At 35.8% G+C, this 23,843-nt stretch overlaps 1 protein-coding gene across 17 annotated transcripts in view; it reads right to left on the bottom strand.

Moving 5' to 3' along the window:
• The window catches only part of PHF20L1 (PHD finger protein 20 like 1), a 76,015-nt gene that overhangs the window by 12,155 nt on the left and 40,017 nt on the right, over nt 1–23,843 (bottom strand). For 12 of the 17 annotated variants that reach the window (XR_004435484.1, XM_033203478.1, XM_033203481.1 and 9 more), the window contains 7 exons: nt 22,313–22,501; nt 21,844–22,050; nt 15,342–15,401; nt 14,029–14,136; nt 7,052–7,216; nt 2,530–2,711; nt 1,458–1,557 (listed from right to left, as the gene is read on the bottom strand). Coding sequence is in view for 16 of the 17 variants with exons in the window: in XM_033203478.1 (XP_033059369.1) it covers nt 1,458–1,557; nt 2,530–2,711; nt 7,052–7,216; nt 14,029–14,136; nt 15,342–15,401; nt 21,844–22,050; nt 22,313–22,501 (1,011 nt within the window). In the remaining variant the exon portion in view is untranslated. The remainder of the gene's footprint in view (nt 1–1,457; nt 1,558–2,529; nt 2,712–7,051; nt 7,217–14,028; nt 14,137–15,341; nt 15,402–21,843; nt 22,051–22,312; nt 22,502–23,843) is intronic. The other 5 variants (XM_033203482.1, XM_033203493.1, XM_033203492.1 and 2 more) reach the window with 1 other exon arrangement.

Raw genomic sequence — 23,843 nt, 5'->3', positions numbered from 1 at the left:
AAAAAGAATAAGACAACATTCTGAGGAACTGGTGCAGGAAGAGCTCCTCACACCTTTAGCGGTCCTGCCCATCCAGGAGAAGAAACACCATTAAGGACATGGTCAGTGGCAGATGACACTTGCAAAGGGAACCCTGAGTGCACTGCTTTCAATTTTTTGTAGTCATCATTTATCCTCTAAAAAGGCTCACAGGGCTGGATAAAAACTAGACAGGGGTTATTTCTTTCACTAACCTTTGTTTTGAATTGGATGAACCACAGAGTTCTAGTTGAGTGAATCAGAACCCTTCCCCCATGTGTGTGATTTCACAGAATCCTATGAAATTCCACATCCTCCATGCTAATACAAATTAGATCCTATTACAATGAGGTGTTTATGTGCCTGTGTCCCATACTATACTATTAGCTGGTTGAAGGCATGGTTTAAATCAATCATCTCACCACAGTGGCAAATAGAAGCCATCCAATAAATGCTTCTGAGTAAGTAACAAATGTCTACATTTGTTATTGAATAAACACAATGAATAATGAACACTATAAATGTTGGTGAATGAATAAACAAATATCTACATTCATATGGTCGTGAATAATTAATTCTCTTGCTTCTTACTGTGACTTTTTTGTGACTTATTTTGACTTTTTTCTTTTTTCCCAATAGTCACGGGACCAATTCACCACATGCCTATTATTTGAGAAAACCTAGTTATTTCCTGCCTGGAGGTTGAAGTTAAATTTAACACACAGAATATGCTATCTGAAGATCCTCTAGCATAGAAGGCACCAAGTAGACAGCATGGTGGATTGAGAGTCAAAAGGCACAGATTTCATCTCAGTCGGCCTCATCAGTACAATAAAGGCATCCCAGGTAGTGTTCTAAGACCTCACTTGCTCTACGATGAGTAGAATATGCAGAACTGCCAGGTCAGTAGTGTGCAAGTTCAGAATGCAGATCTATTCCGATTGCCACAAGTAAGCCTAGCTAGAAATGGATTCAGAGGAACAGACAGAGGCTAATTCTTCTCCAGGAAGAAGTTACACCTCTTCTCTTCCAGTAAGATAGTAACTGTGTTGATAAATATATACTAATGTATTTGTCTAAGTAATCGATGTGGAAAATAAAAGTGTAACAGTGAAAAAATATTTTAAAATTTTAATATGGAAGTTCAGTCTACTTGACCAAGAAGTACAGTGAGTCCTCACTAAGTGTAATCAATAGGTTCTTGGAAACTGACACACTGAATAATGAAATGAATTGTACTATAAGCTAATTGATACATACAACTTAAGTTCCTATGGCATATAGCATGCTGTTTCATTTGGAGCCATAGTTTCCAACAACCTATCAATGACATCACGTGAGAACTTGCTATAGTGGTGGTGAACACAGCTGATACACTCTGGAATCCTGGAGGAGACATGGAGGCATCCTGGCAATCAGCACGGCGCAGAAAGCCTTACCCGGTGGGTCCCGGCAGATATAGCAGATGTACTGCTCTGGAATGCTCTCCTCCAGCAGCCCCATGCACACGCTGTGTTGCCAGCACAAGCACTCTTCACACTGCAGAAAACAGAGGAGTATTACGGTCATCCGATTCTCACTAGATTCTCACATAACAAAATCAAGTCATGACTTAAGATGAATTTTATCTTTGAAATGGTCAACTACTTCAAGAACTTTCTTTTGTTGCACCTATTAGAATATGCTTTGATCAAGCATATTGATTGATCAAGCATATGATTTTTTAAATCATAAAAAATCATAATTTCTCTAATTTAATTCCCACCGATATTTAGGCAATTACATCATAATACTCTTAAAATAGTTTATTAAAATGTGGAAATTAGAGGAAAATAAAAGCAAGTTTGTACCAGTGTCTATAGCAATGATTTCTTAAAGTACTGCTTGTGTTGTGAAGCTATAAATTTGTAATTCCCTCCAGAAAACCACTGAAAAATGGGAGGAAAAAAAAAATTACTCTTTCTTCATGCTCTCAACTAACATCTGCAAATCTTCTGGCATCACAAAATTTGGGTTATGCTTTCCTTTTATCTTAAATATATCTCTCCTACAAGAAGAAGTTGTTAACTCCTGGAACAAAATTTTTCCTTTTTTAAGAATACTGGAAATTTTTATCTTTTACTCACTGACAAGTGAAGGATGACTCTAAATTGTTAATTATTATAATAATTAAATGAATGCAGATGAGAAAGAGAAAGGTTGATGTAGCCTGCCCATTTGTGTAAGCCCCATTAGGGCTTACCACCCTAATCATTCTAAAGAGTTTCAGCCTGAAGGCACTGAACTACGTACCTTAGAAAACAAAGAGAGCTGCTAAAATAAGAACATTGTCTACTTTACTTAATGAGGAAATCTCCTAATCATTACTATGGATATTTTCCACATAATCATAAGTTAGAAAACTCTTCAGCAGTATGGTTAGTAAAGAAATAAAACACTGTGATGCATTTGCTGAGCATCTGAAACAACTAACTCATTATTATATACAGGGAAGAGAGGTTAACCAATTACCTGGATCATGAAGCCATTCTCCTCATCCATCTCACAAATACATCGCACAATTTCATTAAGAGCATCATCCTCATCCTGAGATTCCTCAAAATTGGTTGAATCAAAGTCCTGATTGTATTCATCCCCACTCAGAAGCAAACTCTCCGTTGAAGAATCGTCTAGGAAGTCTACATCTGATAAGTCTAGAATATATATAAAAAGTATACTCAGTGCAACTTTTCTATCTTCATGTTATTTTTCATAAAGGAGCTATGAGAAGTGATCATAAGCTATTAAACATTTTAAAAGGCAGGGCAAACAAATGAGAATACTGTACTGTACTTGTCTCGGGACATGGAAAGAAAAGATTTTTGAAGCTTAGGTATATGACTGCTTTACATCTTACAGTATACACTATTATAAGTAACTCAAAGTATCTTTTAGACTTCATGCTTACAGAATTTATGGCTAAGGCTGATGTCAATAATTTAAATTTGCATAGTTTCCATATACTTTCACAAACATTATCCCTTCTGACCCTCATAAAAACCATGGGTTGTCCCCTTGTGATTTCATACTATCAGTGTGACACCACTGTCCATCTGGGGACAGGTATGTGTAGTAAGCCCCCATTACCCAGCACAAGTTGGCTCTAGCACACCACTGACTCTTCATTCTATTTTTTTTCTTATTTTTTTGATTAATAAAGTGCTTTCTGAAAAATCACTAAAAAAAAAAAAAAAAAAAAAAAACCCTGGATTGTATTAAGCACTTTAAACATAGGATATATAACTTGCTTGGGAAACGCAGCCATTGAGCAGGAAAACCAACTGAATACCAGGAATGCCGGATTCTCAAGCCTGTGTTCTTAATCACTTTAGCAGTATTTCTTAAAACCAGAACCGTGAGTTCCCCAAGGGATTTTTAAAATGTATTAATTTTGTTTTGGTAAAAATATTCTTTTAAATTAAGTATATTCTAGAAACTACACTATATGGATGACTACTACACACAACTCACTTTACATGCCAGGTTTTAGGCGTGTGTGTATAATACTGTCAATGCCAAAGCCTACCATTTTGCTCAGGTTACTGAGGAAATGGAAATTGAGACAGACATGGGGGAATCTTTATTTATAACAAAGGAAAATAAATGATGGAACACTAAAATTTTTGCAGTAGTGTGGATGGAGAAATGTTAGGAAAACTGAGTCATCATGAGACACAGAACATCATATAATGCTGTGTGAGCTCCTGACACAGGCTAATCAGCAGAGCACCTTCCTACCTCACACCCTACCCCCCAGCCACATTCTGAGTTATCCCTTCACCTGCTTATCATCTGTCTCCTCTTACTAGAATATCAGGATCCATAACAGGAAGAACTTTGCATTGTTGAATTCTACATCCCCAGTGATTAGAATGAGGCCTGATATATAATATAGCCACTCCAGAATGTTTGTAGAAGAACTAAGGAGAGAGTCAGAGAGAAAACATCTTCTTTTCAGACTTAATCAGATCGGACTGAAGTTGAACAGATTTGAACTTTAAAAATTCATGCTATTTATACTTTACATATTCATGTGACTTAGTGTTTCCTCTATCAGCTTCTAATCTTGTTTACTTTTTTCTTGTTTCAATGTTTTTGAATGTTTTGTTATTGATTAATGTTTTATAGAAAAAGACAGTTCTCTTTGAAGTCACAGGGACATATGGAAGGAAGGTCAGCAGAAATAGATAATAGAGAAATATCTGAAAATATTCATGGAGCTAGTAAATCAACTAGATATGGAAAATCTAATATGAACAGTGTAACTTGTTTTAAAAGAACCTAAGGAGGAAACTTTCACCCATCCATTATGTTGCTGGCTTTAATCCAAATTTTCTTTTGGGCTTTCTCAAGTACAAGTTCATTAGAATGTGGATAAAACCATTTCAAACACTGTCATAGCATATAAACAGTATTAAATGGGCCGGGCACAGTGGCTCACACCTGCAATCCCAGCACTTTGGGAGGCCGTGGTGAGATGATCATTTTAAGTTAGGAGTCTGAGACCAGCCTGGACAACAAAGCAAGACCTCACTTCTACAAAAGCAAAAATAATTTGCTAGGCATGATGACTTGTGCTGGTAGTCCTAGCTACTCAGGAGGCTGAGGCCAGAGGATTGCTTGAGCCAAGGAGTTTGAGGCTGCAATGAACTATGATCACACCACAGTATTTCAGCCTAGGCAACAGAGCAAGACCCTGCCTCAAAAAAAAACTATATAAAATAAATAAATAAAATAAAAATTAATTTGAAATTATACCATTAAAAGGAATTACTGTATCTCACATACACTTGCATGGCAAAGATTATCAGGTTTTATGGTGTTAGCAAGCAAATTTATCATATTCTCCAGAAAATCTAGTTTGAATAACTCCCAAGCACTAAATATATGCTTAGCTGAGTTTTGGAAGTTGAGTAAAATGGATGATAGAGCTCAAAGTTATATAAGAAGCAAATAAAAGTTCCCCCTTACACTTAAATAGCCACCTAGACCATGGCTCCAATTGAGGAGCCACAAGAACAGCTGTTGCCTTCCAACAAGTACCCCTTAAACTGTCATTGCTATTTCCTGAGACAGCATTTTGCAAGTATGGTTCCCCGATCAACAACATTATCACCACCTGGGAACTTGTTGGAAATCAGAAGTTCTGAGGGTGAGGCCCAGAAATGTGTTTTAACACCTTCTCTGGGCAGTTCTGACACATGCTAATATTTGAGAACTTCTGACCTAAGACCTTACTAACATTCCTTTTCTTTCTCCTGATTCCGTACTTGATCATAAGGGCAGGGCAGAGATTAAGAAGAAGAGAGAGTACACATCTATGGCTCTTTTCATGCTTTCAAGGGTTCTCATTTCAGCACCACAGCTAGCCTAGATATAACCCCTATTCTCCATCTCTCTATAGCAAGAGATAATCTTCAGATCTTGATGATTCACAGTAAAGGTGTTCTTAACATGATTATCAACCTCTGCTTCTCCACAGAATCACCTAGAAGTTGTATCTTGCCAGGATCCTTCCAGAAATCTCATTCAATTGTGCCTCATGGTAGGATCCACCATCAATATAGTTTAAAAGCACCACAGCAATGACTATAAGGTCCATCTGGGTTGAAGAACCACTTAACCATGGGAAAAAACAGACTTGTATTTGCTGGAAAAGAGTGGTGGTAACTTCTTTTTAATCCCCTCCCATACCTCAAGCTTTTAAAAATAAAATCTCACAAGTGTCATGTGCTATAAAGGAAAGAAAATGCCTTCTCCATAATGAGCCACGGAGGACTTAGACCTGGAAGCAAACGCTGCAAAAGAAAACATTTAACCTAGTATCCACCATCAAGGGCAGTCAGAAGAAAGAAAAAGGGAGGAAGTGAGCACACTCATAAGGATCCTAAGTTGTACTTAGGCTGAAGGCCCTGTCCCTTATTCCTCACTCTGACTCTGGTCACTATTAGAGCTCTACTCTTAAGGCACAGCCCTCAATGTCTAGAGCTGGGATCTCTCTTCCTATTGCTTACAATATTGGAAGCAAGGTAAGAATCTTCAACACTTTCCACTGTCAGGACTGGACCTGCAGGAAAGTCTAACAGATTTGAACTCCAGTGCTCCCTTCACTGCTGACGTGGCCTTCTGACTACCTAACGGCACTTAGTTCCTGCCTGTATTTAAATCACTTGTCTGACTACATCCCAGGACTTTGGTTACAGATGTATCTGACCAGGAATTCAAAGTATACTTTTAAGATTACCATAAATATTTATTTAAAAAAAGCATTATCTATGGAGTTAAGACAGACCTTGGTTAGAGTCTTAATTCTAACACTACCTAAGCCGAAAGGTTACCCTGTAAGTTTCGGCTTGTTTATATATCAAATGTGAATAACACCTACTCTGTAAGTTGATAGTAAAGAACATAAAAATGGCCGGGCGCGGTGGCTCAAGCCTGTAATCCCAGCACTTTGGGAGGCCGAGACGGGCGGATCACGAGGTCAGGAGATCGAGACCATCCTGGCTAACACTGTGAAACCCTGTCTCTACTAAAAAATACAAAAAACTAGCCGGGCGAGGTGGCGGGCACCTGTAGTCCCAGCTACTCGGGAGGCTGAGGCAGGAGAATGGCGTGAACCCGGGAGGCGGAGCTTGCAGTGAGCTGAGATCCGGCCACTGCACACTCCAGCCTGGGCGACAGAGTGAGACTCCGTCTCAAAAAAAAAAAAAAAAAAAGAACATAAAAATATATGTACAAAAACCTACAGAAGTATATTAGAAGTATATACACTAGTAATATTTTCCTTATGACTCTCTTTTCCACCAATAAGCATAAAGCCAATTTAACTTTATATAAAGTAAAAAGTAGCTCAAATTTCTCCCATCAAGACTTTCGTATTAGTTTAGCTAACAACTTTTTAAATCATGTGCCCTTAAAGAGTATCTTTGATTCTCCGTTACACATTTAGGAATTGTAAGTCTTGTTTTAATCATCACATGGTTACACATACTTTCACCACTAAGATCAACGGACAGAATTGCCCTTGGGTACTGATAGGTTGTAGTTTTCTCCGTAAACATGCTTCGTGGAGCCAGAGAACTCCCAGAAGATCGAGTTAGTGGAGAAGAGCACCTTTCCAAAAATTCGAGGGAACTGTCTTCATAGTCTGAATAGTCTGCAACATAAGATACAGAAAGAAATATTAATAAAGTGTCAGATAATTAAGGTCACTATAAAAATAACGAAAGTCATGTTTCAGGATATATCAAATAATCATGCTACTACTTTCACTTCTCATCCATGAAAAGCTACGTATGTATCTGATGAACTGGGTTTAGCAAGAACAATTGGGAAACAAATACACCCCAGACAATATATGCATAGTGGGGGCACCACATTCTAACCGGTACCGGTGAACTTTTGTGAAGTAGTACAGAGGTGAAAAAGGATTATTTCTACATTTTCTCTCCATTATAATCACAACTATGTCTGCAGTAAAATATGCAAGATGACAACACATGGACACATGGGGAAGAACAACACACACTGGGCCTATGGGAAGTTGGGGAGAGAATCAGCAAGAATAGCTAATGCATGCTGGGCTTAACACCCAGGTGATGGCTTGATCTGTGCAGCAAACTACCATGGCACATGTTTACCTGTAAAACAAACCCGCACATCCTGCACATGCATCCCAGAACTTATTCGGTTGGTGTAAAAGTAATTGAGGTACTTTTGCACCAACCTAATAACAGTTGAAGAGAAAAAAGATATGCAAGATGGAAATTAACCTTTTTCGTCCTCACAATTCGTAAAGAGGTTCTCCTGATGCCTGGCACACCAATTATATAGTGATAATCTGATCAATACATTTTTCAAGTAAAAAATCTCTGAAGGTAATTAACTAGTCCTGGAAGAACTCTGTAAAAATTCTGTTTTTCTCAGTTTTGGAATGAGTCCCACAGATGTTTGCAAGGGGAAAGGCCACATGCAGCCTACTGGAGAGTTGAGGGTATAGTGAGGAAAGGAAAAAAGGAGGTGGGGGTGTGATTCCAGGCATGTGGGAAGGCTCTGAAGCTGAAGAGTGCATGCCACATTGGGCAAGCTGTAAGACTGGCTGGAACATAGTGAATAAGGGGGAAACAAAGCTAGAGTGACAGGAGCCAGACTAGCTTTTTTAAAAAAAGTTTTACCTTAAAGCAATAAAAAGTCATTCAACGCTTGTGTGGAGAAGGAGCAAGATGTGACAGTTCCATTTCTGGAGGATCACTCTAGCTGTGGAATGGAGAATGGAGTGCAGGAAGGCACACATAGAAGTGGGGGGACGGTTCAGAGGCTATAGCAGTAGTCCAGACAAGAAATGCTGGTGGCTCGGTACTTAGGTGATGGCAACTATGGAGAAGTTTTCAAGGAAGATGGAGTGCTATTATAGACTAGAGGCCAAGAGCTAAGATGGCATTATCATGATTGATTCCCAGGTTTTTGCTTGAGCAACTAGGCAACGAAAGTGGGTCTGAGATGGGGCTGAAGAGGAAATGCGAGGTGGAGAAACCAGAGAAGAAACAGAAATTTAGAGGAGGGCTCTGTAAGATGGGAAATCTTACACATCATCTACATGAACCTTAAGATGTGGAAAGGGGAATGGCAGTGGTGAGAAATGCCAGAAGAAGAAGAGAAAAGCAGACATTCCCTCCACTAATAGAGACAAAGAAGATGAATATTTTCATGTAAGCACACAGATGTGGTGGACAGAGTACGAGCAAGTTCCCACCTGATGATGTCTGTCTCCTCAACTCTGTGAGGAAAATGATGTCAAGTGAGGCAGGTTAGGGAATACATGAGAGGTGGAAATGAGAGGTGGAAACGAGTGGTAAAAAGGCAAGACAGAGAGTGGAAAAATGAGCTTATAAGAGAAGTACTGGTCCATTTGAAGTTGGCAGTTGTGGGAGGCAGAACAGTCTGCCAAAAACGTCTATGTCCTAAACTCTAGAACCTTTAAATGGGCTAAGCTATGTGGAAAAGTGGAATTAAGGTTGCTAATCGGCTGACCTTACAACAGGGAGAGTACCTTGGATTATAGGGTGGGCCCAATGTAATGGCAAGTGTCCTTAAAAGTGAAAAGATGGAGGCAGAAGAGACAATGTGAGAGTGAAACACTATGAGAAAGACTGGACCATTGCTGACTTTGAAGATGGGAGCAGGACAAGGGCCAAGAAATGGAGAAGCCTCTGGAAGCTAGAAGAGGCAAGAAAACAGACTGTCCCTGAGAGCCTCCAGAGAAAAATGGAGCCCTGCTGATACCTTGGTTTTAACCCAGAGAGATCCATTTTGGACTTCTGACCTCCAGAATCTTAAGATAATGAATACATATTTTTTTAAACCACTGATGTGCAGTAATTTGCGACAGCAGCAATGGGAAACTTACACTCGTCATCATAAATACCACAGAATAACCAACACTGATTGAGGGCTCTCCATGTGCCAAACACAATTTTCAGTTCTTTATGTGTATTAACTCTTTTAATCCTCACAAGCATCTAATGAGGGAAGTAGGACTGCTAGTAAAGAACTGAGGCAGCACAGATTAAGTAAATTGCCCAAGAATACACAACTATCAATGGCAAAGCCAACATTCAAACCCAGGCAGCCTGACTATGGAAGCTGCACTCTTAACAAACAAGTGATATCGGTATATTTGAACATTTAAAGTGTGTACAAGCTGGCAAGCTTGTTAAAACCCAGATTCCTGGGTCTCATCTCCAGTACACTGGGAATGAAACACTCCCAGATAATGCTGGTGCTGTCAGATTATAGCAGTCTTTGGGCAGCACTACGCCATTCCGACTCCGGTGGCCTCACCGTAACTGCAGTTTGCCCAACACCATATTACTTAGGCCCAGACATGGAAAGGGCATTTATTAAATGCTAGGTACTTTATCAAGTACTTTACAATGATTACTTTATTTAATTTGAATAATACATCTATGCAGTAAAACAACAATTACCATTTATTTTAGAAGAAAAGACATTGGGATATAGAGAATTTAAATAACCTGCCAAAGGTCATTTAGCTATAGTGTTATGGGCAGGATTTGAATCCCTATACTAAACTTTCAAGGCTGCCTTCTTATCAGCTCCATTCTATGTTGCCCTTTCAGCAAAAGTTAAAGTAGAAACAGAATCTGACTGTAAAAATAATGAAAGAAATCTCAATTTTGTGCTAAAATAAAACATGGCTGATATTTAATAGGTTTCATTAACAAATGAATAAAACTTGGCATTCCACACCCTGTCTGTATTCCCCACTCCAATTCCCTCTGGCTATTATGAGTAAAAGTCTGTTATGCTTCAAGGCTTAGATCGGAAGTAGTCTCCTACATACAGCCCCTTCCTTGATGTGTCATCTTTTCTAGCTTAAATGTTTATCTTGGACCACTCTTGCCGCAAATATCAGACTTTCCTCGTAGAGATTTATGTACGCTTATCTCTCTTACAATATACTTCAATGACTTAACAAACTCCTTGAAGGAATCTTTTTTACTATGCAATGCTTTCAAGTCTCTTTTCACTTCTAACTCTATTTCTTTTCAATCTCTGTATGCCTTCAGTATCCTTACATTTACAGACAGATGAAAGATAGATGAAGTGATTTGCTCAAAGTAGAAAGCTAAAAACTGGCAAAGACGTCACTCTTAAATTCCAACATGGTGACTTCTCATACACACGAATTAAACACAATGTTAGTATTATGTCTTGTAAACCAATTGTTAATCAAAACATATCTTAACCTACTACCTCATAAAATAATAAAACAACTAATCTAAATTATTATTTAGCATAACTGCATTAAAATAACAGATATGGACAAGAACTTACTATGCCAACAACAAGTAAAAACTTGTTGAAGAGAAGAATACCCAGTTTGATAAACAGTATTTCAGGTATTAATAACATAGCATGGTGGTTAAAGTTAAAAATTCAGACTTGTAAGTCAGACTGCTTGGATTCGAAATGAATCTGCTTTTCACCACTTGCTAGCTATGAGAGCTGGAGAGCTCTCTTTCTCACTCTCTCTAACTGTTGGTAAAATGAACATAACAGATCCTACTGTAAAGGGTTAATATGAGGATTACATGAAGTACTAATATTTATAAAATGCTTAGTTTGGGGTACATAAGGTACCAGCAGGATATATAAAATAATGTTGAGTGGCAAATAAAAGAAACAATTTTGAAACTCCCTCATGGTGCTAACTATAGACTAAAAAACATATTAGAAGCCTCATACAGTAATAATGTCAATTCTTTAACATTAAGATGTCTTTAAAATTTCAAAGTTACTTAATATCCTGTATTTCCCGCTTAAAGACCACTCTTCTAATTTAACCATCTGGGGAAAAGTGCCATTTCTAAGATAAAGTAAATAGCTCAGAATAAATTCTCCTCAAATGCAATAATTAATTACAAAGATGACAGTGATGACCAAACTCAACACCTGCTGTTTATAAATAGCAATGTTTCTGTGCATCTTACCAGGACTCTATTTACAAAGTTAAGATTTTCATCTGTAAGCCTCATTTTAAAATATAAACAAATATATAAGGTTTTCTTTTTCATTAAAAAATAAAAATATATACCATTTAAAGTATGTTTTAATGCTCTTTGTAAAGGGTTACCATAGTTAAGGGCTGGTCACAATTCTAAGGTGCAAGTTTTTTTGGTCATTTTTCTTCTATTCATCCTAATTGCTCTTCCTTCTCTCAGGTTACAATTTCCTGCCTTCTCCTAAGCTCTAGCCCTCATTGTGCTGCCAAGCGTGGCCCCCTTCTTATTTTGTTTTGTATCAGCCCCTGTTATCTTTTTCTCCACTTTCACAGGTATTGTGTATATAAGATTCTGTGTCTGCTACTAAATATTAGAACAGACCACCGTTTACTGCTGTGCCATAAGATGACTTGAAATAGCTGGCCATTCCTGCACTGACAATGCAGGTCTCCATTGGAACCCCTAAGCTAGGCAATCCCCTCAGAGCCTTTGGTCAGGGGGGAGTTCATCTGGAAGTTTTATTTGCAGCCTGAGCTTCTCATTTCTGTATTGTGATATACTGCTCACAGGAGGGTATTCAGTCATCAAATGAGTTCACAGTGAATAGTTTTTGTTTACTAAACTCTGGAGTTTCCTACCTCTACATCACTTCTAGTTTGAATTCCACAGTTATATATGAAGAGGTGATGGAAGCGTGGGCAGAAGGGAAAGGAGTGAGGAGCAAGGCACACATAGAAGTGCCCGGAAATGTTCAAGACTCTCTGGAAAGCAGTTTCAAGCTTATGAACCCCATTTTGATCCCGTACCTTCAAATTTACTCTGGCAGCTTTAGAATTTGAGAATGTGAAAACTTCACATTCTGTGGGAAAATTAAATGTTTTTTGGACTATGGAGAGAGTTAAAATCTGAAGAATTTACTAACAATGATTACCAACCACAAAACTGCCCAGTTGGATTTGTACTCTTTAAAAATGGTTTTATTAAATGTCTCATAAATACAAAAAATGGGTATGACACAAAGAATATCAATAGCACAAAACACTTAGGTACTAATCACACAGTTTAAGGGAGTATCATCATTTTTGAAGGTCCCTTTGCATCATTTTCCAGTTTGAACTGATAACGCCCCTTCCCCACCTTAGAGGCAACCACTATCCTGAATTTTTGTTCATCATTCTCTGGTTTTTCTTTCTGCTTTTCCCATATACAGTTGAATCTCTTTAAAATATAGTTTTATAACTTTTTTATCTTTACATAAGTGAAACATTATGTTTTCTTCAGTTACTTGGTTGTTAGCTTACCATTTTGTTCCTGAGATTCTGTAGCTGTAATTCATTTATTTACTCCACTGAAGGAATGCATGACTTTTGATGGAGAGCTGGGCTGCTCCCAGTGCTGCTGTGAACACTCTCATGTTTGATGCACCGTGTGAGTTTCCTCAGGGGTTTTTAGGCCACATGGAACACACATCATCACCTTACTCCCTGGTCCCCATCTGCTTCCCACAGTAGTTGTGTAGTTGCCTTCCTTTCCTTAGCAACATCTGTTATTATCTATTTGGTCAGTTGTGCCAATACAGCGTGTACGAAACAGACTTCACTACATTTTAACAACTGAGTTTCATCTAATTTTCTGATACAATTTTGCATATCAATCCTCTGTGGTCACATCCTTTTAACACATTGTTAGATTTAATTTCATAACATTTATTTACGGATTTTGGATCTATATCCATAAGAGTTTGTGGCTGTGCTTTCCCATATTATTCTCTCCTGATTTTGATAGCAAAGTTATTTAAATCATTTAAAACACATTTAGAGTTGTGTTCGTTCCTGGGGTGCCATAAGAAAGTACCATAAATTTAGTGGCTTAAAACAACCGAAATTTATTTTCTCAAACTTCTGAAGGCGGCTGGAAGTCCAAAATCAGGACTCGACAGGGAAGTGCTCCCTCTGGAAGCCCCTGGGCCAAACCTTTCCTTGCCTCTTGCAACTTCTGGTTCCTCTGACTCCTTGGCTTGGGGCTGCATCCCTCTGATTTCTGCTCCATCTTCACATGGCCTTTGCTGATATCAAATTCTGTTGGTTTCTCAAATTCTTCTAAAAATATCTATTTCACTCTCATTCTTGAAAGCTAATTTAAGGAACTCTACAATTCTAGACTGAGAATAATCACTTGAGCATGCTAAAGGGTGCTTGGTCAGGGCATCAAGTCTACTATAATGCTGGAAGGAAAAGTGTCTAATCAGTTGGAACAATTAATGTATAGGCCAGACTGAAACAGAGTAGTGTATTTTTGAAATTTCATGTCAAAGAAAAGCTACAGGAACTTTTCAGTTCTCAACACGGGGATCTTGTCATGACTCCACTTTGTAAAAGAAAAGGGGAATCAAAGGAAACTTCGAATTTTTTAAAAATGGGAATAACCATCTCAGTGTACTTACCATGCTGCTTAGATTTCTTTTTCTTTTTTTTCTTCTTCTTCTGTTTTGGTTTGTAGTGATCTTTGTCTCTCTTTTCTCTTCTTTCCTTATCCTTTTCTTTTCTCTTACCTAAAAGATAAAAGTGAATACTTCAGCAATCAAGACTGATCCTGAGTTGTTCCTTTGTGGTTAACCTAAAAGCAGCATTTATGTTTTAATCAGCTATTCCAGTCACCTGCCCAGAGTGGATGGGTTCAATTAAACTGTTCATGTCATGACTCTGGAAGTCCTGATAAGCTTATTGGACTATAAGGGGGATCTTCATTAGCAGTGCTGAGAAATCCCAACTCCTGATACCTTAAAGTTAACACAGACAGTAGTTAAAACCTTTCAATGAGTAATATTCTCAATTTTCTGATGTGGTAACTAGTTAAACTCCATAATTTACAAAGGACCTGAATGAAGAGACTCAGCATTTCCACATATAATTTAATGAGAGAATAAATTAGGAGATTAAAAAAAAAAAAAAAACTGACGGACTTTTTGCTTTGGATAAGCTTTAAAAAATAATTAAACCAATTTATAAACAACTCCTCCAGTCTTTATTTACATTCTCTGTGTGTTTAACAATGAAGGCTAAGAACATGAGGAAAAAAATGTATTTCATTAAACTAATTTTTCCAAAATTGTAAAGCATTCTTTTCCTTAATCATATGTACTTAAAAAAATAAATATTAGAGCAGTATCCTACATTTCAAATTAAATCATCACACATATCCTCCTAGCTATTGCTCCAACTCACAATGGTTTAGCCTATAATTTATCAAACATATTTGACCAACTTTCAGTGATTCAAGCTCCAGTTAACTAATCTACAGAATATTTAAGACTATCATCCATTATTTTGTGACGTTCGGTCATTACAGCACAGAAAATAGAAAATATAGCAGAAAACTCAATAACATTTTTATAAAGTATAATGAAGAAGAAAGTGTGAAAAAATTACTATTTTAATCTATCCATTCTCTAAAGTCTCAACAATATTAAATCAAGGTCTATTTTTGAATAGCCATAATTTTGACTAGGGATGATCATAAACACCAAAGTTCCTTCAGAGAAAGCAAGAGACTCTCTTGATAAAAAAGTTACATATAAAACAAGATATGTGTTTAATAAGTCACGTATCTGGAGCTGACTAACACTAGTAAGAACTAAAACAGATGATCACTTACACCTAAGGAAGCATTAACTGGTAAAGAGTAAGGGGCAGACTATGTCCTCCCTCTCTGTCAAGCTTTATAGTCTTTTGCTTAAAGATTACTTTCTGTTCATACCAAATGCTGTTGAGCTTTTTTCTTCCAATTTCACTTTTTTTTCAGTTTTCGATATTCCTGTGGGTTAGGGAAAAAATATGTAAGTTTAATCAGAAAAACTTAAAAGTATGGAACAATATTTTACATTACAATTGCTCATAAAATTCTCTATGTAAGACTCTTTTTCTCTTAACGGTCTACATGTTTTACTGCCTGAACTGATAACAAAGCAGTGAGATTTCTGAACTGGTAACAAAGCAGTGAGATTTCTTACCTTAAAAAACAACCAAAACAATAAATTAAATGTGATTTTTGTTATTCAAACTACTTAGGTTCAACTTCTGGTTCTACCACTTACTAGCTCTGTGGCCTTGAGAATACCATTTAATGCCTCTGGCTTCCGTTTCCTTATCTGTCAAACAGGAATAAGTCTATATACCTCATGCAGTTATAAGGATTATGTGAGTCAAAATATGTAAGATGTCTAGTCCAAAGATGGGTAAATATGTAATTTTTTTCATTTTCTCTTTTGTAGTAGGGTAATAATTTGAGACTACACTATTTCCAGAAATAGCATAAATATGAGTCTAACCATAAAGAAAAAGTTAACTGTACTAGGCCATCAGTAAAGGTCTACTCTAGCACCATAGCCTTTGGCAATCCAAAAGATACTGAAATTCCTCTGAGTAATAGTTCCAGGCATCATTTCTACTTCTGTGACAGTTATGATATGAATGCTATCTGGATTATCAAAATGTAATATTAAACTCTATATTAAAGTATACTGGTTTTCAACAATCTGTATACATTTTTAAAACTAATATTTAAGCTCTGGTGCCTAAAACAAACTTGTACCTTTGAACTACATCATGAATGCACTGTTAGGTAATGATAATAGTCAAAATAAAACTGTTCTGCAAACCACTTTTGTTCTATATATAAATGTAAAATACAAAGACATACTTATACATTAAAATATTCAATCTCAATAAATATTCCAATAAAACATAGGTATTAATAGTCTAAAATTCATTTTTAAACCAATATTGCCCTTTTAATTACTGTGCAGCTGACACAGGTACATTTAATCAATTCATATTCAACCATTCCCAATGCTAATATCTATTTGTGACTAGTGTTAATCTAAGAAAAATACTCGAGTACATTTAAAATACAATTTTAGTCTATAAATTATGCTTTAATGTCACCATTTACCAGTTTAATTTTTTAAGATCATTCTACAACAGTATCAAAAAAGCTGATATTTCATTCATCTTACTTCAAATATTTTCTATCATTTAAACATAACAAAAATATAAAAATACCACTCAAATCAAGTGCCAATAAGGCTCTAGCAAGTTTAAACCTAAATAAGAACACCGATAATCTCCATTTGTTATGACAGAAAAAAATGAAAGGGATAACACAGCAAAGAGAAATACAATTAAATTTTCTTATTAGCAAGACTGCTGAACAAAGGCATCACTTCTGTTTACTACTTGTTGCACTATTAGAACTTTATAAATTTTATGCAATTTCCTTGAAAACAACAAAGCATTTACAATGCAAACCATGAGGAATGTGCTTTCCAAATCCTCAGTGGTAGTGCAGACATAGATATATTGCTAACAGTGATCATTGCCTCTTAGGTTCTTACATCTCTGGAGCACTGGATCTCTAGGGAAAAGGTGGAGCAATGATGTTTAGAATCTCCTGGAGAGGGGACAGGGAATCAGATTAAAGGAACTGCCTTACTAGGCTACTTTTACTGACTGGAATGTGTGCACCCCTGAGGTACTTGACAGACAAATATAACACTTATGAACCACCGCACCAGAAACACAGAGGCTAACACAGCAGAAGAGATGCAGCCAATCCCAGAGTGGGGTCCAGAGAGTGAGCTCTAGATTTAGTTTTTACATGTTCTAGTGGTTCCCAAACCATTCGATTTCATAAATGTCAAAATTTCAAAAGTAAAACTGGGGGACTCATAAAGGGTTGTCAATGTTTTACTCAAGTAAGGATATTAAAATAAATATTCGTATATGCAACAGTAGGATTTTAAAAAATACTTACACACAAATAGGAAAACAAAACAGACCATTCCAGAAGTCAACAAGAAAAATAAGTTTAGTTTTACAAGAAGTTCACTATCTTGTCCTTATTTTACCACGTGCTAGAATTTGGTGACCAAAGTATCAGAACATTAGTTTGTAGAATAGTAATTTTTAAACTAAATTTTAGCAACAGAACATTAAAAAATATATATGTAGATAGATAGATTTAAAATATATATATATATATATTCTCTGGCAGCTGAATGCAAAACACAACAACAAAAACCAAAACACAAATGGAGCTACTCTAGTTAAAGTCAGAGAGGCAGATCTCTGAACCATGCCTGCTTGCATACAACTCAAAAACTAGTAATGTAGAGTGATTTCTCAAGCCTCTTCTGGTATGCTAATCATTATAGATTCTTGTGGCTAAAAAGAGAGGCAATCCCTGAGACGCTCCATGGAAACCCCAGGCTCTGTAGAAGCCATGAACATTTGGTATGAGGGTGGAGGCAACAGAGTCTCCAGTTGTAGTTTTGTTTTGAACAAATCTGGAAAATAAATTGAAAAACAATTTAAAACAAAAAGACTTTTAAATAGTAAATGTAAAGTTGACGTGAGATGTTGGAATAAAAATGAAGGCCATTTCAAAACCCGCCACAGGCAGATTAGGTAGAACTGACAATATGCTATTTTGCCATACTAACTTAGACCAACCCCAAGACCTACTTCTGTTTTTCACTGGTGATAAAATGTATTATATTAACCAATCCATAATATAATTCATGAACACTCTATAGAAGATTCACTAAGAAGAGTCCAACTATCTTAGCTATGATGATAAACCTACACACATGTATTTTACTGATATCTACATTTCATTCAAAAACTAAGATGACTTTGAATGACACTGAAGCAAAGCCTAACGCATTTCATCGAATGCTACCCGAAAACTGAGGGGACCTGCTCATGGACATCCTGACGTTACATAAAGGTACACTCTGTATGGCCACGTCAAGCCAACATTCCTATCCATGCTAACTAAGACATGCTGCAATAAAACAGGTAAATGCTCCTTGATATTTATTTACTAATTTGCTAAAAAATAAAAAAAAAAAATGAAGATGTGTTACCAAAGGTATTTCCTTTAATACAAGAGTAACTAAAATGGCTCAAAATTATATTCATACAACCTGCTAATGCCAATTTTGTCTTCACAGTGGTACAAACAATAAAAGTTATCATCTCTAAAGCTATCTTAAATTGACGTTTTAAAGCTGAAAATAACCCTATCATATATCATAATCTTTTTTTTGAATAAACATAGACTATCAAATGCCTAATTAATGGTAAGTAAAACATCAAGATTGTAGAGCCAAAAGTGACCACAGACATCATCTACTATCATCTCATCATATAGATGAAAAACTGAGTTTCAAGGAAGCAAGAAGAGAAGGCAGATGGTTTGTCTCTACAGGGTTTTTAAGAGGCTCTACCAGAGGCCTCTTGGGGCAATCTTGTCTTCCTTTACACCCAAGAGTACTTTACACCTCTTCAGGCACTTATATCATGCTTTAAGTATTTGTATTTCAGTTACTAGCTTTGTGTCCCTTCTAGACTCTAAGTTTCTGCCTTCCATATCTGTTCACACTGTGTTTCCTACCTAAAGAGAATTGTGTGACAAGGAGCAACAGATAACCGTTGGCCCAAGGTGCCTGTGAGAACCTGAACCAAGAGTTTATTTTTCAAAAGACCATTTTTCAAAAAACTTGATTTACTGTATCCTCCCAGATACTAACAGAATTAAGATTTCCTGAGGCTGTATCCTTATCTAAAATTGGCTGGCTCTGTGAGAAAGAATCCTGATAGTAAAATAAAAACAAAGGCATCAATTTTTACAAAGATACCAATTACTTGTTTGGTAATGTAGGCAGCAATAGCATTCTTAACAGTGGCTAGAAGAACATAGAGAGTACTGCAAGTTCATTATCTCTACTGGAAAACAATTAAGAACAGTTGCATATAATAATTGGACTATTTGCAAATCTCATCAATCCTTTAGCATCAACTGCTAAACTCAGCAGTGTGAATTTATCTTGCTCCCCCAAAAGTAAAAACCTAACTATGTCGAACAATTTCACAGTTAGCAACTAACACCCTCATCATTCTAAACTCCCCAAGAGTTTCAATTTGACAAAAATAACTCAGAAAATGTCTCTGACAAACTGTAAAGCATGTTTTCAATTATCAGTTTTAAAATTCAACAGTAACAAAATTTTCTTTTATAATTAATATGGATACCAACCAAACATACGTGTGTGTATGTATGTGTGTGTGCATATATGTATATATGTATCAAAGAAATAAAAACATAAAAACCTGGCACTTTGACTCTAAATCTAAGAGGACTTGGGGAGCAGACAGAAGCATAACAAATACAGCAAAATGGTCAAGAGAGGGTAAACAACAAAAAGGTTAAGGAGAAAAACATAGAGACCACTGAGAATTTCAATGCAAGTGGGACAGGGGCACAAGATTGTAACCAAAAGGTGTTCAGTTAGAACATGACCTAAATTCTACTACTTTCCTCAAAAACTAAAAATTAAGAGGTCACAGAAACAAATTAGAATTTCACCTCCCTCTATTCAAATACTGTGTTCAACCCTCTAATAAACCTGCAGTGATTAACAATTAAAACTATGCATTTCCTTGCTATTAGCAATTAGTTGACAGCTACCGTACTATTAAGCTCATCACACCCAGGAAATCCTTACTCTTCCACAAATTCAAATTATAGCTAACCTCCTCTCTACCTTTTACTTTCCCAGAAAACGATCTTACTTATTTTACTTTTCCAATAGTTACTGCCAATATTTAAAAAGGGAAAGAATATTCGTGTGCCTTCCTCTAAGGTAGTCAGCCATAGTGCCACAAATATGCTAGAAATTCTGAAAAGAGGAAGTTAATAATCTGGTTAGAAGCAAAATCATCTAAGTCAAGGACTTTCATGCACAATCACTACATTGATATTTTGATATTTTAGGATATATAATCTGTTAATGTAAGACTCTTAGTTATTACACAGTTACTCATATTGATCTATATTTCAATATTGTTACTATTACTAGAATACTTTTAAAGAAAAATGTAATTTCATATGTACATCTGAAAATAATTTTCCCAATGGATATACAACCTTATAACTTTAACATATTTTTCATATATTCAGTACAGTAACAAATGCCAGATCATTAAAGAACTGAATAAGACCTTTATCAAAAAAGTATCTCAATGGGTCAATGATAACTCGGAAATCTTGTGGAAAAGTGGAAAAGAAAAATTAATTAAGGAAAGACCAAGAGTCAAAAGACAATAGATCTGATTTGAGAAACTACAGGAAATGTTTCAAAATCTACAAATATTCACACTTGGGTATTTTATTTTTTTAAACATGATAAAGAATTATCATGTACAAAGTAACTTCGACCTTTATATAAACAGTAATAAAAATAAGTATATGTTTCTTAAGTAACTTCAATCATTTTATTTCAACACATCATTTTATGCTTCATCCAAAAAACGGATAAAGTGGTTTCAGGGAAGATGCCTGTAAACACAATGATCACCAACACCCTTGGTAATGCATCAATAAATTGCTTTATGTTTTTCTCCAACTCACAACAAACTAAATTCAGACTTCTTTCAAACATCTAATTCCAAATAGTAATTTACCAGAAGTGCATCTGTAAGATAGTATTGGCCTTTTTTTATTATGTGTATTCTGGATCAGGTTATAATTTTTAAAAACTTCTAAATAAAACAATGCACCCACATAAGGGAAACATGAATCGATATACTGTTAGATTTAAAATATCAGCTTGGTAAAATACACACCCAAATGCTTTTGAACTACAATAAATATCACAAAATCATGCAAAAAATGTGTTATTAAGGATGGCTGATTTCACATATTGCACTCCTCAAATAACTTTATAGCAAATTTGATTCAATTTGGAGGAATCTACCCCAAAATATGGAATTATATTTAAGACACAGGCATATAGTTCAGTGTTTCTTAAATATTAAATTCTGTTAAAATCCTTAAATCGAAGTACTGATCCCGTTAAGTACTTCCTGGCTTCAAAAGTAAGAATTCCTGTAATTATACTTGGCTCTAATAATTTATATTTAGTAGAAATAAGGATATATAAAGATGAAGCAGGGAGAAGGAAATAGATCAAGTAACAAGGTAAGAAGTACGTATGTCCAGGGAATATGACTGTAACAAGATCACACAAAAGACCTTTAAAACAGAGAAGAAACTCTCCTATAAATGTTAAAGTATTTATGAAAAGGAATTATATAGGAATCAAAATAACATAGTTAAACCTCAAAATGTTGATACCTAATAACAGCAAGCCTAGCTACTTATCTACTTATAAGAGCCTTTATTTTTTTTCTTTTACCTGCTGCTGCTGGAGCTCCTCTTCCATCAGCTATAGCTTTGGAAGAAGAATTTGGAAGCATCTGTGTATCCTCTTTTTCTGCCCTGGGACATTCATTATGGTAAGAGGAATCTGAGGCTACTGGTGCTGTAACTTCTGAACCACGACTTAAGTCAAGAGGGAGACAGGGTCCCAGCTTCTCAAGTGGCAAATGTGCAACATCAGGCACTACACAAAATAAAGAGTGTAATATAATATTAACACAGATAAAATGGCTCAGTTACTATCACTGTGAATTAAAGTGTTACATAATTTAAACAGTGCCTGGCACAAAGAAGGCACTCAATAAATATTTGTAGAATAAGTGAAGCGCTTATAACTCCAGAAGATATAAGAACAGAAATGTCTTAATAGTTTAATAATCTTTATCTCTTAGTTTTTTCTTTATCTTCTTTTATGTTTGGTTCTATAGGAAATCAATATACATTACCCTCTGGTACTGAAGATTCTTGCTGATTTTGAGAACTGATGGAGAATACTTTCCCATCAGTGGCTGGAGAGGGAGAAGAAACCTTTTCTACAGAATCATCAGGCATGGGTAAGGTGGCTAAACGCTGAGATCTTCTTCTCCGCTCACTATGCTTGAAAGGTCTAGGGGGATTCACAGGCTGTGGAGGACCTAGAAAAAGATCTTCAATGTTCACGAAGCAGATACATACCAGGAGCATCTTATAATATTTAAGGAGATAAATGGGAAAAAATGATTCATATTCTTCCCTCTGATGTTGTTATAAGATATCCACAAGGAATGGCATGTTTCAAAGGTAATCAAAGGCGAAAATTGTGACCTCATTCAAAATGAGTCAATCAAAAATTCTAAAATCTACTCTACTAGAACTAAAAGAAAATAAAATGGAACATTAATTTCAAGTAGCTCCAACTGACAGACTACAGTTAATTTCTCTAATTGCAGATCGTTGTGTAAATTGCCATTTTTCCTTTGGGAAAATAGTCTCTTTACAGCAAAAGATAAGGAAAAATATATATATATTCCTTTTGCTACATTGCAAATCTAGAAACTCTAAGGGAAAAAAAGGCAGGGACACAGATGATATAACATTATAGAGTTAGTGATTTACTTTACACTAATGTAAATAATTTTATTCCATCATCATCCCCCCAAATGGAGTTTTATAAACATGTCTGGGCCTGATTCATTAAAAAAAAATTGAACAAAAACAACTTTGTGTACTTATTGTGAGCAAATAATGAGGATATTTAAGATTACGACATTGTGTACTTGGGTTTTTTTTAACAACTTGGTAAGTAATTTAGGCATCTTCTAGCAATATAATATAAATATTTGGAAATGTCTTTTACACTTTTAGATATCGTCTCTCTACATGGCATATAAACACATTTGACTAGAATAGGCAAGATTATATATGCCAATACATTCACGTTAATTTAGAAAGAGGAAATAGGAAACAGTCTAAAGAGACTGATGTTTGGGTATTTAAGAGTAATTTTACAATGAAAACGAAAAAGACATGTTGATAACTAAAAAATACAAAAGAATAAAATTTAACTGCAATATTGTGGTTATAATACCAAGATACAATTTCCAAAATAAAATGTTTGTTAATGTCATATGACATTCTAGTGACTACTGACACTACTTCATGATGTCATAATTAAATGAAGCTTATTAGGAAAACAACTGAATTATGTTCCCATTCTTTCCACCTATTACAAAGAACAAAACAAAAAAGCAAAACCAGATCAAAATGAAAAAATGATTCAGCAGAAAATATGGCAACTGAAGGAAAAGAGGTTAATATGTCTGATAAAAGTCTTCTGAATGCCAACATCTTTGATTATTCTGGAAGACACAATATGGAATAGTTCATGAGGAAACGTGTCATATTCACTCAACTGATCATGTATTTCATTTGTCGCATAAAGAGCAAAAAAAAAGCATCATTTACCTACTGACTTCAAATAACTGTTATTCGTGTCTC

Source organism: Trachypithecus francoisi, unplaced genomic scaffold, assembly GCF_009764315.1.
Source record: "Trachypithecus francoisi isolate TF-2019V2 unplaced genomic scaffold, Tfra_2.0 Lachesis_group7, whole genome shotgun sequence".
Taxonomy (NCBI): domain Eukaryota; kingdom Metazoa; phylum Chordata; class Mammalia; order Primates; family Cercopithecidae; genus Trachypithecus; species Trachypithecus francoisi.
The sequence above is the reverse complement of the archived record's forward strand: the minus strand, read 5'-3'. Positions and strand labels throughout refer to the sequence as shown.